The following is a 15146-nucleotide window of genomic DNA, read 5'->3' as shown; positions in this document are numbered from 1 at the left end:
GCCCTCTTCACAGGCTGGTTATGAGACCAGGTGGAGTAACGAATGTGGAAATATGTTCTAAACTGTGAAGTGCTGTGCACCTGATGGGGAGACCGGAAGAGAAATTCCCATATTTAAAGTCCTTGTCCAGATGCCCCCAAAGAAAACAGCCACGTCCCCCGTCCACAACCATGTCGCTGTTAGGAATCCTACAAAAGCATGCTTTCTGTGACTTACTGATTAATCAGTGGTCTGATTATACAAACACGATTTCTGATTTTTCCTTGAGTGCAATAGGCCCTGTGCTTTGTGCATTTCTTCCTCTTCCCAAGAAAGAAAGGGAGGATTAAGCTCTCAGGGACCCAGAAGGCGGTGACTCTACCCTCTCAGCTAGCGAAGCTTGGAGCACAGTTGTTCTGGAGGGATCAGAGAGGGATGGGCCAGTTAGACCCTACGGCTGTTAGGGATTGTCCAGACCAGCCCCTTGTTGCTTCAAGTGGGGAGACTGAGACCCAGCTGAAGCTGTCTTACCATCAGGCGTGTTCACGCCTGCATGGAAAGATGTGTGTTCTGTGCTTGTCACAAGTGGCCTTGGCTGCCTTGGCCTTTTATGAACCTCAAACATGTAATTAACGCCCGTGCTGTAAGAGGGGCCGGCCTCTTAGAAAGCAGAAGATGCAGTAAATCAGATTATGAAATTGTTCAGCACCTTCTGAACGAGCCCGATCTAAGACAAAGAGCTTCCAACCCTAAGTCCTTTGACTAAATTGTCCAATGGAGACATTTTATTTTACTGTCATCAGCGTGAATCCTTGTGTTTTTTTTTTAAGATTTTATTTATTTATTTATTTGACAGAGAGAGACAGCCAGCGAGAGAGGGAACACAAGCAGGGGGAGTGGGAGAGAGAAGCAGGCTCCCAGCGGAGGAGCCTGATGCGGGGCTCGATCCCATAACGCCGGGATCATGCCCTGAGCCGAAGGCAGACGCTTAACCACTGTGCCACCCAGGCGCCCCCCTTGTGTTGTTTTTAAACTGGATATGAAGTCCTCTCCTATCCAAAGGCAAGGGAGGTCCTGTATGACTGAACGCTGAGCAATGACCGAAGCCCATTTATCATTTCAGAAACCTGGCATACTGGTTCTTTCAGCGAATAGACCTTACAAAGTACCTACTCTCCGCCCTGCCTCCGGCCACATTCGAGGCGCAAACGTGAACACAGCCTGTCCCTTTGTGAATGGGAATGCGCTGTGGACGGGGCTCAGCGAGTGTGTGCTCCGTCCTTCACCAGGTTTCCTTAGGGAACGCTCCAAACATTTGTGTTAGGATGTTTTTTAGTTCCTGCTATATTTGAGATGTTCTGATTCTATAAGATTTCCTCTATCCCAGGTGGAGCACATCCTGTCGAAGTGTGTGTGCGTGTGTGTACACACACGCATGTGGGCATGCATGTGCAAGCATGTGTGAGCGTGTGCGCGAGCATGTGTGTGAGCGTGTGACGTCATGCATGTGTGAGTGTGCGAGCATGTATGAGAGTATGCGTGTGAGCTCGTGTGTGTAAGCGTGTGTGAGACAGCATCAGTGTGAGAGTGAGAGCATGCATGTGTGAGCATGCGTGTGCATGTGCACCTGTACACACTCAGCAAAGTCACCACCAAGTCGTCCCTCGGGGGAGACCCTTGAGAAGCCACTATGTTGACCTCCACCTGTCTCAAGACAATGGACGTTGATGTTTCGTTACTGGTCCATTTAACTAGTTTAAGATAATATGTCCAACCAGTTTAAAAAGCATAGCTTTTAATTAATGCATTTGCTTCTTGGTGCCCTCTCTCCAACTCATGGAAAGTTTTCTTAATCAGCATCATTCTTTTCTGGTGCTCGCGTCCCCTTCCTGTTTTGGGGACACGACCTCCAGCGCTGACGTGGCTGCCTGCCGGCCCTGCAGTGGGGCGCTGGTGTTGAGGACAAGGGGGGCTCGCGCTCGAGCAGCTGTCGCGAGGGCATCCCCGTTCTGTGCGGGCGCCCCGCAGCTGCCAGCGCGTCACCCGCTGGCCCGTTCCAAGGTTGGCCCCACTCAGGCAAGGAGCCTGAGACTGGGGCCGACAAGTGGCTGCTGTAGGGCCCAGCTGGTGTCACACCCCGGTCTGCCTGACCTCCGGCCCCTGACCCTTCTGCTCTCGCTGTGCAGTATTTAGGTCCCAACAGTATGTTTTGTACTATATTAGTTCCAGCTCTACTTGGTTATGATTTAACGACTTTAAAAAATAGTAAGAAAAAAATAGAAGAAAGGAAGCAAAAGGAAGTGAGTGGAAAATTGAAAACAGAGGGGGGGCAGGACAGGACAGGAGCGGAAGAGCCCTTTCTTGCATAGTTGGGGACCGACATGGGACAGGCGGGGAGCGGCGGGACATGGAGTGCAGAGAGGACCGGGGTGCCCCAAGATGTCTGCAGGCGCTCGCAGTGGGGGGCGCCCCTGACTTTGGTGAGGCAGGCGTGGTTCCCGACATGGCCACTCCCCATCTCTACCCCAAGAGTGGGTTCGAGGCTGCCTCGCTATCGGGCTTTGTGGGCGTTGGGTGAGCCCTGCTGATGTGGGCGTGGAGCAGGCATGTTCCAGTGGTAGGAGCCCCTCGCCGGAGCGACGCTGTGCTAGGTTTTAGCTCAAAATGAATTCCAGGGAAACACAGAACACCTCCCCCCACACCCCCCAGGAAGCAGAGTGTCCAGATGCAGGGACAGGGCTAGCTGTGTCACCTGTAAGCAAAGGACAGCTCTGTGACGGCCATGGCAGCGGATGCCCGGGCCCCAGAGGCAGGAGATGGCAGCTCACCCTGCACCTGCCGCTGTCCGCTAGCAGAGGGGTGCTCGCTCCATCCTCCCCTGCAAACCAGTCAGCAGACAGGGCCCCGTGGGGCACGCACGCTGTTCCTCTGGTCCCTGGTGTAAAACTCCCGTGTCTTCCTGGGATTCCTCTGTGGTAGAGTCAAGTCTCATTTTGGTTTTGGGGTCCTGTCTTGGGACGGGAGGAAAGGGAAGGCCGGTGGGCTGTGAGTCTAGAAAGAACATTAGAGGCCTGCCAGTCTCCTGGTGATGCCTCCGACAGAGGTGCCCGGGGCTCTCCCCGGAGGGCTGCTCATGGCAGATACATCCAGGCTCGGAGGGCACTGCCTTGTTTGCTGGGACAGGCACACTCAAGCCGATTTCCTGGGTCGTCCTGCATCGGTCTTCCTTCTCCTGACACTGAAACACCACACTGCCCACTTGCTTCAGGGCTGTTCTCTTGTTCATTCCGCATGTTCAGACCCGGGCTCCCTGGCGCATTACAGCATCTACATGCATCACCTCATGGGATCCTCACAGCTTGGGGGTGGGCGTCATTTGCCCATTTCACAGATCAGGAAACTGAGGCTCAGAGCTGTTCAGGAAGCAGGCTGCATATAATACAAAATGCCAGATGCTGTATTTTCCCACCCCTGCTCCCACGTCTGGGCCTCTGTCGTGTGTGTCGTGGGCTGGCACGTTTGGCCTTTGGAAAGCCCTTGGTGATTGAATGCGGCTGAGTCATACGCTCCTGGTAGAGCAGAGGAAACATGCTGAGTCCTGGTGGGATAGCTTCCCTGTCAGGGGGTGGGGCATTTCTTGAGCCCCGAGGTGGCTCCACAGCCAGAACAGGTCTGGCCCAACCGGTCACCCTCAGTTGTGTGAAGTCCTCAAACCCAGGGTGGCCTCTGGGCCCCACGGCCTGAATTCCAAGGGCTGGGGTTTCATATCCCAGAGAGCCCTTTGTTGTCTCTGTACTTGCAAATTACCTCCGCTCTAGTGGTCCATTTGGGGGCCACCCAGGGCTCGTCAGGGGTGTGCTCACTGACGGTCACCGGTGGACCCGGCCCTGGCGGCCTTCTCTGGGCGGGACAGTGGCTGTGCTCTGGAGCTCCAAGTCCCCGCTGGCCTGATCGTCCCCAGAGCTTGCTGGGTGGCCGCCTAGAGTCATGGCGGATGTGTGGCCAGACCCTCAGGGCTCTGCTCCCCGGCGACCGCTGTTGTCTAGGCCACAGGCAAGCCCTGGATGGTGGGCATGCAGCCGTCCTGTCCCCTGCCTCTGTCCATCACGACGCCTCTCACGCAGGCTTGCTGTAAATTTGCCTCCGCCCGTGGAGAGATCAGGGTTTTATTTTCACACTGGAAAAATCACTGTCTCTCCTGGAAGAAGGAGAAACAGCCGTCGGGAGTAACAAAACATCAGCGTATCCAGACCGCTCTTCAACTGTGACCTTATCTTGTCAAGGTCCTGTAGCCCAATCCCCAATTTCCAAGCTCTCGGGCCTGATGTCAGTCTTGTCCTTGGTGGTGCACAAGGCAGGGTGCTCCAAAAGGCTCGAAGGTCCAAGCCCTCCGCAGGCTGCAGGTAAGGAGCCCACCCTTGGCGTGTCCTTACTGTGGCCTCCGTCTCCGTGGCGGGTGGGGAAGGAGCCCGGGTTTTCCTTTCGTTGTTCCGTGCATGGGGCCCGTGGCTTAGTACGGGAAGCCCTCAGCTGGGCGCGGAGCCCTGCCGGATGCCCTCGTGTGATGTACTTGACCTTACGTGCTTGGAGATACCGTCAACCCCATGGGGTGACCACCCCACCCCCACCACCAAAACAAAAAGGCCAGTGGAGAATATAGACACCTGACTGCTCAGCCCCAGCTAGTGTTCTTGGTGGACACGCCTCAGCAAAGCGAGCTTTTGCCCCTCCCGGTCCACTGCGGTCACCTCTGGCTGTAGGTCAGACCTCCTTTACCTCTCTTTGCGGACTTTCTCCATGGCAGAACTCACTGACGTTCTGTGTTTTGTGGGCGGCAGGCAGTGAGGGGGCCAACGGGGGGGGAGCTTTGGAGACAGACCACGTGGGTTCCCGTGTCAGCCTCTGCCACCCCCCGTGCCTGGTCTTGAGCAAGACGTGTCGTGTTTCTGAGCCTCGGTCTCCCGATCTGTGAACGGGGTAGCATGGGGATATGCAGGACTGCCCGTGAAGCACCCGGCCGAGTCAGACGTGGAAGGCCCTGGTGGGCCAGACCCTCCTGTTCCTTTAGGGCTAAACTGGGGAAGTAGAGAGTGTGTTCTGGAAAATGCCAAGTGGCTGCATCTGAACATATGGTGCGATCTCGGGGTTCAGGGGGTGGGCTGGCTGGAGTTTTAAGACCGTGTCTCTTCGCACACTTGCTCTTGGTTCGAAGAAGTGTCACGAGGGAGGGTGCATGGCCACGGCCTGCGGGCCTCCCGTGGGCTTCTCCAGTGTGTCCCGCTCCCTGGCCCCGCAAAGGCTCTCGTACTGTGCACCTTGGCTTGATTCCTTTCTGTTTCTGAGCACGAGGTGAAGTGGGAACCGTGGCGGGAATGCCCAGATGAGACGGTCTATCTCCTTGACAAGCCGCCTCTTCCCTTCTAGCCGTCAGGCGACTGGATGGAGAGGACGGAATTTTCGAGCAGGATAACAGGAAGGTAATGCGCGGGCAGGTCTGGTAGAGCGCAGCCTTGCCCAGAGCCAGTCTGGTTCTGTGGGGGTTCCCCGGCCGAAAGCTCAGCCTCCATCGCTCGCATTCTGCTATGGATGGGCCCCACGAGGCCGCACGCGGTAGGGACCAGATTTCGGAGGTGGCCCCGCCAGCTGCCTCCTCCCACCCGGGACTAGCACGCCTCCTGCCACCGTCCTCGTTCCACACCCCTATAACCCGGTTACGGCTCCATCACCGGGGCGATGTCTGTGAAAAGAAAGGAAAATGAGTCCAAGTGAATTCCAGGGGCATCTGGGTGCTGGCTCAGATCAGGCGGGGCAGAGGCTCCCGGTAAAGGGTCCGAGGGTAAAGAGTGAGGCTCTGGGGGCCGGGCGGCTCTGCTGGGAAAGCAGCCAGAGGCAATGTGTGGAGACAGGGGTGCGCCTCTATGGGCAGAGTTTGGCCCCCAGAGTGTCCCGCCCTGGCTTGAGGGAGGGCAAGGGCCCCTGGCTTGTCTTGAAGGCAGGAAGGTGTGTGCGGGGAGAGCCCATGCCTGGCTCCCCCGTGCACCCCCAGGAGAAGCCGTTTGGGTCCCTGACCCCCCCGACCCTGCTTCCTCATCTGTAGCACAGGACAGCCCCGTTGCAGATGGCCTCAGCGTTCACGTGGCGTTTTTTCTCTCTCGGCAGAAGACCAGCTGGCTGATTCTCAAGGGGGATGCAGACACTAGAACAAGCTCCCCGGACCTAGATAGCCGGTCTTTGTCCCACAGTAGCGGGACCGAGAGAGACCCTCTCCAAACAACGCAAGGGGACAACTTTTACTCACGTGAGTGGTTCTTTTGAGCAAGGAGCTGTAACTGTGGCATGAGAGGCCTCGCAGCACGGGGGCCCCACAATCTGGAACCCATCCCCCAGATCTGAGCCTTGCTTGTTAAGAAATCTAAGGGGCAAACCAGGTAGGACAGCGGACCCTTTCTGTTTGAGTTCCCCCGGATGTGGTTAGCTCGAGTGCTCCCCGTGGGCATGCCAGTGTGTCTTCCAGAATGCTCCAGAGCTGGCGAGGGCCCAGAAAGCCAAATAGGGCTCCTGGGTTCTATTGCAAAGAAGTCCTCCCGGGCTGCCAGGCTGGAAAGCGGGGGGCCCGTTTCCCTCCAGAGCAGACGTAAGCATGGTCCAGGTGGGTGAGTCCAGACTGGGAGTCGATGACAGGCACAGCCCCCCAGTGCTCAGCCTGAGCCAGGCTCTGGGGAGCGGGGACATCCCGTCCACAGGGAGTATGGGGACAAGGGACCGTTGCCTGACTCTGGGGGTCAGAAGGACTGAATTAGGAGGGATTATCAGATGTAGGGCAATGCTCCACGTAGTGCTTAGAATCGCACATTATGGAAAAGCACAGCCCGCTACGGTGTGATGCCCTTAGGAGACCCGGACGTCGTCTTTGGGTCCCAGTGGGTGGTTTCCTGTGGGCACGCGTGAGGCTGAGCTGGGACACAGAGGGCGGACAGGGGTGCGAGAAGGCGGAGCGCAGAGGCTGGTGTGGCCGTGAGACAGGCCCGAGCTTAAATCCGGCTCACCCGGATGGGCCGTGTCCCGCCACCGGGCCTCAGCTCCGCCAGTCCGCCCGGCCGGGTCCGTAGAGACAGAGGCGGTGACACGTGTGTGCGGCCAGCACTCTGCCTGCCCATAGTAGGTGCTCAGCAAACAGACGACCATCGTCACCCTCATGCTCACGACTAAGAACTGGAACCGGTCGCACACACGGGCACGCTCAGTGGGAAGAGGAGGGGCGGCCCGGCCTTGCCGTTGGTGAAGAAGAGCTCGGAGCAAAGCAGAGGGGCGCTGTTTCGTGTTCAATGTTTGCAAGGCGACTTCGTAAGCCCCCGTGCCTCGGCCCCGCCGGGGGAGCAGCATTCTGAACGTGGGGCTCTCTGGGCCGGCACATGGGGTGGGTGCCACCGCAGGAGACCCCGGCAGAACAGTCCCCCGAGTGACTCGTCCACAGTGGTGCGCCCCTCCTGCGGCAGGTGCGGGGAGGACGCAGGCAGGTGCGGGTCCAGGACTGGTCACAGCGCAGACGTGCCAGGCAGCTGCCGTCCGGCCCCCCGTCCTTCTCTGCTCCCAGGCACCCACTGCCCCGGGCGCTGCAGGACGTGACCATGGCCTTGCTGCTCCATGTCCCTCTTTCCTGATGGCAGTTGTTTTGGAGGGCGGCGGGCTTCTGTTGCACCAGCCCCGCAGCTCCCGGGCAGCTGTCCTGGACCTGGGGCGTTGTCATGTTACCCATGAGGCCCAGGAGCTCTCAGAAAGAGTGTGTCTGGGGACCTCAGGGTGGCCTTTTATGGCTTCCCGTCCTCCCCTTGCTGGGTGGTGCTAGGCCCCCCCCACCTCCCACTGACCCAGGGATCCCTACTTACATCTGCAGCCCACCTGCGGGGGGGGCACCACGTGGGGAGAAGCCTGGCCGCGGGCCCCCTCCATGCCACTGACCTGCCCTGTCGCCTGTGTGTGCTGTCTTCGCCCCAGTGCACAGCCTCCTCGCCTGCACATGCTGAGACCAGGTGCCCCAGGGCCATCCCAGGAGACCCGTAGGCGGGAGACCCCCCCCACGAGGCCCCCAGGCTGTGTGTGCTGTTTTGACTGGCCAGTCACACACCTGCAAGGTCTTGTTTCGGCTCCGTCCCCTTGCCCTCACTGTTGTCTCCCCGTCACTAGCGGCGCAGGCAGCCACAGTGGGGGTCCCGGTGCTTCTCCCCAGCACGCACCTGGCCAGCAAGAAACGCCTCACCTGCCAGAATCCACATTCTAACGGGGGAGATTCCTCCATAGTGCAAACGAGTGTGTGCGCACACACGCGTGTGCATGTGTGCTCATGTGTGTGCGTGTGCGCATGCAGCCTTCCCCTTCACGGAGCTTGCTTATGACGATTATGACAGTCCTGTCATTCCTCTGCTTTCTATGCTGTTCCGATGTCGGTTCTTCTGAGGGGGGATCCCACCACGCAGCCATTGCCGCTGTGCTGTTACCTCTGTCCTGAAGACCTTGCCTGGTGCACCCGCGTGCGTGGGACTAGCAGCCGGGACCCAGCTACTGCTCACGCCTACATCACGCGTGCCTTGCTGCGTGCTGGCCTGTCGAGAACCCGGGGTGGGACGGGCAGGGCTCCTAAACTGAGGGTTACGCACCCTCTTTCCTCGGGGCTCCTTCCACTCTCCCCAGGGAGCTCCCGCCATGCGCCCACGCACACCAGTTCCATTTGGAAATGACTGCTACCAAGCAGAACATTTGCACGCGGCAAGGCACTCCCCCACCTGCACCCCAGGACACCATCTGTAGCGCGCCCAAGGAGGGTAGGACTGTGACACTGCACACAGTGGGCGCTCAATAAATGTTTGTTGAATTGAGATGCGTTAAATTCAACGGGTATTTATTGAGCGCCCACTCTGTGCCAGACGCTGTGTGGGGCGCCAAGGGGGCGCCGAGAAGACAAGAGCCACCCCTGCCCCCGGAGAAGCGTGCAGGGAGCTGAGAGAGGCAGAGACGCCAACAGGAGCGAGCACCATGCAGCCCACCACTGCCCACCTGGGGCCTCCGTGGGCCAATGGGGCGGGGGCGTGACTCATCCCATTCATGACCCCATCAGCACATCTCACACGGGCCTGGGCTCATCATTCAGTCATTCATCCATCCCCCCCACCACACATTTATTGAGCACCTACTATGTGCCTGGCACGGTGCTAGGCAGTGGAGAGCCAGAGGTGAGTGTGGCCCCGTCCCCCTGCCCCAGCGGACAGGCAGATGATTGAGCAGTGGCCATGAGCCGCTGTGACATCGTCCTCCAAAGAGGGCCTCGCTGACACCCAAGTCGGATCAGACGACTGTTACTCTCTTTGTCCCGCACCTCGTGCCTTATCAGGACTGTGCCTAACGTGCTCAGTGACCAGGGAGCCTGATTTCTGCACAGGGAAGGGGTGACCTTGAGTTTTTGTTATGCAGAGAGGGTCTGAACCTTCCAGGATGAGACTCACTGTCCCCACAAGAACACGAGGTGATGTAGGGCCCCTCCCCCAGAAGACAAAGGTCCAGCTGGCTGGGGACCCCGCCCAGAGGACTCAGTGACCCCTAGAAAAAGCCCAGGGCTTCCAAAGACGCAGGGCGTTCCTCAGGCCCCAGCACATGAGAGGGCTGGAGGAGGGATGGAAACTGAGGCAGCACAGATGGTGGTCCCGTGGCTTTGGCTTTTGTGTCACCTTCTGTGTGTCCCTCCCTGTGGAGTCCTGTGTTTGATGGGACATGCTTGTCTCCACCTGCTGCCCACCACTGCGGGGGGTGTGGCCCGGGGCCAGGCTCGGGATTGCGGCCCTAGCTCCCTCCCAGCGCTCGCGGGGCATGAGGCTTGGTCACAAACGGCCCATCCCTTGTCAGTCCTCGGGGTGGTGACAAAAATCATTCCCACATTTCCTAGTCCACGAGTGAAAGAACGAGGCACCGTGATTGGCTGTGTGCCGATCTCGTGAGAATACCTGGTAGGCAGCCGCGCGCCTGGCTTAGGTCTGCCCCGCGGCCCCGGGGGACAGAACCCACAGACACCAGGACTGGAGCAGCACGTCAGTGCCATGTCCTCGTTCATGACAGGCAGAACAAGGCCCAACGCTCACCAGATACTCCCCGAGCCCCTGCTGTGTTACCGCACTGTTGCGGGTGCCGGGGTTGAGCAGGGGACGACATCCCTGCCCGGAGGGGCCGGCAGGCTAGTGGGGTGGGGGCTGAGACCAGAACAAAGTTAGGAAGTGCCCCGCAGGGCACTGGTCACTTCCGCAGGTAAGGAGCCCAGGAGGTGCTGGGGGCAGTGTTAAATATGGTCAGGGCAGGGAGACTGGATCTGAGCAAGACTCGACGGGGATGTAGGCTCGAACAGTGAGGCTGCTCAGGGAAAGCCTGGTGGGGGTGCAGGATGGCGAGGGGCTGCGCGGTAGGGGTGAAGGTGACGATGCATAGGGTCACGGAGGACTTGGTCACCTGGGGAGGACTCCAGCCTGGCTTCTGAATGGAGGGATCCCGGCAGAGCCCTGACCTCATCTGATATAGGTTTCGACAGGCCTGAGTGGGGGCACAAAAGACCATAGGAAGCGATTGCTATCATCCAGGTTGGGGGACAGTGTCTTGGGAGGGTGTCCTAGGGGTCGTCCTTGGGGGGCATCCTGGGGGGCTGCTAGGGGGAGGTGTCCTCGGGAGATGTTCTAAGCAGCACAAACAGCATGTCCAAGCATGCCAAGGCAAGAAGCAGGGTGGCCATTTGGGAAACAGGAAGCCAGTGGGGTGGCAGAAGAGAGACGCACCCGGATCCAGCTGGTCGGCATTTCATGCTACGATGCCACTCTGTCTGCTGGGGGGCAGGTCAGCGATGGAGGGCTGTGAGCGGGCAGGCGCGGTGATCCGTTCTGCATATTTAAAAGAAGGACGGGCAGCTTCACCGAGGTTGGACTGGAGGCTGCTAGGCCAGACACAAGGGATTGGGGCGTCCACCTAAGTGGCAAGGAGACCCCTTGAGTGGTCTGAATGGCAGGACCATGTGTGAGCAGATGGGGGGGATGGGGGGCCAGAATCAGGAATGGCATGGGGGTAGTTCAGCTCAGGTGGATGGAGGCAGATTCACTCAGAGATAAGGAGAGTACAGGCTGGGTGTTCATGTGGAGTGGGAGACTGGACATCCAGGCTGAGCTGCCCGCAGCTGGACGGACGGGCGGGGAGCAGGGTCCCTGCAGGTCCTCAGCTCCCAGATGCGAGCGGGTAACTGAGACCTGGGACTTTCTGCCTGATAAACTGTTCCTGAACTTGCATTACTTTCTTCAAAGCGTCTGAGGCCCAAAGAAGGTTTGATTCTCCGGGTCCTTTCCCAGCTCACTCTGGGTCCTCTTCCTCCTGTTTCCAGTCTCTGCCAAATGCTGGAGGAAAGGGGAAAGAGCGAGCAGGTGGGCAGGCAGGTGGGCAAGGTGCTGTCTTGTTGGGGCAGGAGGGAACCCAGAGGAGCTGCCAGGGAGGGAGAGAGCAGGGCTAGGGGAGTGGGCCGAGGTGAGGGGGCAGCCCGGCATTCACCAGGCGGTTAGGTCACCTGGTGCAGGGACTCCTGGGGAGGGCGTGGCCAGCCAGTTCTTTCTGCGAGCACTCGGGCATCCTATCTCCTGAGCCTTGAGGGATGTTGCGGCAGAGCACGACAGTCCATGGGCCTGGCTGCCATGAGCCCGTCTCGCTTACTTCCGGAAGCCTGGAGCTTGGGTCACCCGAGAGCATCCTTCTCATAGTCACTTGGGGCTGAAGGCAGTTCCGGCCCCTCCTGGACCCAATCCTCTGCAGGGCCATGCGGCTACAAAGTTCCCTATCCGGGCACTGGTGGACGATCTGCCCAGGGAAGGGCCTGCTGATCAGCTGTGCACGGAGCATCCCTGGAGGCGGGGATGAGCTGCTGGTCTCTAGCTGCATCTGGGCCTCGGCTTGCACATCCAGCAGCTACCCTGACCTCTGACGAGCCAGCCCAGAAGAGGTACAGACCCAAGGAGACTGTGCTCAGAATGCCGAGCACAAGGCTGCCACCGGTGGGCTTCTGAGAGGAGGTGGCAGGGGAGCCGGTGTGCACTGAGTACGGACATGGGGGTGGCTGGGTGTGCAGCACGTTCAGGGCTAAGGAGACTCACGATTACCCAGCTGCCACCTTGTCCCAGGCCCAGCAGACCCGCCTTCTCTCTCATGCACGCGCAGCACGCACTCTCACGGCCGCCTGACACACAGGTGCCCAGAAGACGCCCGCACCTGCGAACCCACATGGGCACGGAGCTGCTGGCACAGGTGGGATCTCTGGTTCCGGAAGCCAGACGTCCTGGGCTCTCGTTTTATCCTCTTCCTGAGCGGGCATTGACCTTGTAGGGGCCATTCCTCTCACGGGCCTTGGCTTCCTTACCCGTAGAAGGAGGTCTTGTGTAATGCACAGGCCTACGAGGGTCAGCTAGAGTCTCTGAGTGTGCAAAGGGACTTTTTAAGCCAGTGACTCTCAACCCTAGCTGCACAGGGGGTCACTGGGACCTTTAAAATCTGATGGCTCATCCCAGCCCCAGAGAGGCCAAGTTTGATGGTTCAGCTTGGCAGCCGGGGGGAGGGGAGGGGAGAGTGTGAAGCCTCTTCTTTCCTTGCTCATCCCCACTAAGTATAACCCCACCCCCGAAACAATACAGCAGACAAATCGCAGAAATCTCCAGGGTGGAAAGAGGAAGTGGGCTGGCTAGGGAGCCCAGGACTTGAGGGAAGACACAGGACCCCTGTCTCCCACCTCCCATGCAGTGCACCAGGTGGCCGGGTAGGCGTCTTCCGTACCAGCAGATAGGAAGCAGGAAGCCCGCTGGGACCTGGCCCCCTGGAGGGTGGGCCCGGGAGACCCTCTCCACCCCCACCTCGGGGCACAGAGCAACCGGGGAAGCTCGTTTCAGCCCCACAGGCGGTCCCGGGAGCCCCAGCTGGACTCAGCAGACCAGAAAATCACGTTGGCAAGCGTTCTGTAAACCAGCCGGTCGTCAGAACTGTGGGCCGTACGCACCAGGCCCCATGCACCCGCCACACCCGAGCAAGCCGCAGCCACTTCGATGGATGGCTCCACCAGGATCCGCTGTCCCCCGATGTCATGTCCAAAATGCCTGGGAGACAACAAAGGATTACCCCCCGAACCAAGAGCTGTGAAGATACCAATTTGAATCGGCAAGACAAGTGACAGATGTCAGCGTTCCTGGACAAGGATGCTTAGGGCAGCCACCCGAAAAATGCTTCAGCAAACAAATACCCAAAAATGAAGAAAGGAAGTCTCACCAAAGAAATGCACATTACCCCCAAAAAAGAGAGTCAAATGGAAACTATAGACCTGAAAGATAAAATAACCAAAATTAAAAATTCACCAGATTGGGGGGGGGCGCCTGGGTAGTGCAGTCGTTAAGCGTCTGCCTTTGGCTTAGGGTGTGATCCCGGCATTCTGGGATCGAGTCCCACATCGGGCTCCTCTGCTGGGAGCCTGCTTCTCTCTCTCCCACTCCCCTGCTGTGTTCCCTCTCTCGCTGGCTGTCTCTCTGTCACATAAGTAAATAAAATCTTAAAAAAAAAATTCACCAGACAGATCTAGAAAGAGCGTAGCAGAACATGGCAGAGTTGGTGATCTTGTAGCTGGGGCCGCAGAAATGACCCAGTCCGAGCCACAGAGAGAAAACAGCGGAAAAAAGATGAACGGAAACTCGGAAATCGGTGGGACATCTGTCGCATTGGAGTTCCGGAAGCAGAGAAGAGAGTGGGCTGGACAAAGCACTCAAAGGTACCGCTGACACTTTCCAAAGGTGGCCAGAGTCCTACACCTACAGGTTCAGGAAACTGCGAGAACCCCAAACAGGACAAGTCCAAAGGAGTTCACATCAAAACCAGTTATGATGATAATTGAACTGTGAAAATCTGAAGACAGGGGATGGCGGACCTTGAAAGCAGCTGCGACAGAAGACGGCCTCCCTGTAGACAGCGGGTTTCTCCGCAGAAACCACGGGGCCAGCGGGAAGGGGGCGCTTTCCGTGTGCCTAGGCATGGTTGCCGTCAACGCGAATTCTGCACTGGGGGAGCCTGTCCTACAGGAATGAATGGGAAAGGAAGAAATTCTCAACAGTAAGCATTTTTCACGAGCAGAAGTTTAAAGAATCGCGGGAGGCAGGTGTCCAAGCAGAAAGGACATGGTAAGAGAAGACTAGGGGCCTCGGAGCGGAGAGGACATCCGAAGAGGTAAAAACAGTGCGAATATCATCGACTCTTCTTTCCACGAGGTTCTGAAATCCTGTCTGACGGTTGAAGCAGAATTTGTGACATTATGCGGTGTGGGCGCTCAAGGTGGGTAGAAGAGAGCCAGGACCACTGTCGTTGGAAAGTCAGGAGAACAGAGTGACCTTCATGGAGCAGGGTCTGTGCACTTCGTGCGAAGGGGTCAGAGGTGGAGAGCGCAGGTGGCAGCCCGAGCCCGGGGCCCTGTGACAGCCGTCCAGGTGCCAGCAGGGCTGCCAGGCGCAGGACACAGGTGAGGGCACTGCTGTGCTGGAGGCCCCAACCCTTGGTGTGCGTCAGAGTGCCCTGGAGGATTTGCATACCACGGCTCACTGGAGCCCAGCCCGGGGTTCCGATGCAGCAGGCCAGGGCGGGCCTGAGGGTGTGCCTCTCCGACCAGCTCCCGATGAGCGGGTGCCGCCAGCCGGGGACCCCACTTTGAGAACCTGTGCTCAGCACCTTTGGTCGAGCAGGAGCTCCTGTGTCTCCGCGAGGCTTCCTCAGATCCTTGACCCCACAGCCTCACATCCCCGACTGAACCTGGCTCTGTGTGTAAATTAGGAGGGACCGCAGGACTGTGAGTCAGGGGGCCTCGCCTGGCACCCCCAGGCTGGCCGCCCGACTCTGGGCCTCGACTCCCCCTCTGCAGAGTGGGAGGCTAGTCGTTGACCTGGAGGAGGCATGGGCGAGGCTGGGAGGAACAGGGGTGGCTCGGCGGGCCTGGCCCCTCGCCCCTCTTCTGTGTCCAGCTCCACTGCCCCCCGTTCCACACGTCGGAGTTCACATAACATCTCATGCGGCAAGAGGGTGCCACGTGGGGGCAAACAAGTGCCCAGGATAGGTTCCCCGGCTGAGACATCACCGAC

At 58.8% G+C, this 15146-nt stretch overlaps 1 protein-coding gene across 10 annotated transcripts in view; it reads left to right on the top strand.

The window, feature by feature from the left end:
- Positions 1-15146, top strand: part of ABLIM2 (actin binding LIM protein family member 2) — a 142533-nt gene that overhangs the window by 106748 nt on the left and 20639 nt on the right. For 5 of the 10 annotated variants that reach the window (XM_019796776.2, XM_019796777.2, XM_019796778.2 and 2 more), the window contains 3 exons: positions 4263-4382; positions 5404-5456; positions 6139-6277. In XM_019796776.2, the coding sequence (XP_019652335.1) occupies positions 4263-4382; positions 5404-5456; positions 6139-6277 (312 nt within the window). The remainder of the gene's footprint in view (positions 1-4262; positions 4383-5403; positions 5457-6138; positions 6278-15146) is intronic. The other 5 variants (XM_019796783.2, XM_019796781.2, XM_019796780.2 and 2 more) reach the window with 1 other exon arrangement.

The sequence above is a fragment of the Ailuropoda melanoleuca genome, chromosome 11, assembly GCF_002007445.2.
Source record: "Ailuropoda melanoleuca isolate Jingjing chromosome 11, ASM200744v2, whole genome shotgun sequence".
Lineage (NCBI taxonomy): Eukaryota > Metazoa > Chordata > Mammalia > Carnivora > Ursidae > Ailuropoda > Ailuropoda melanoleuca.
Note: the sequence above shows the minus strand (reverse complement) of the source record. Positions and strands in the feature narration are given on the sequence as shown.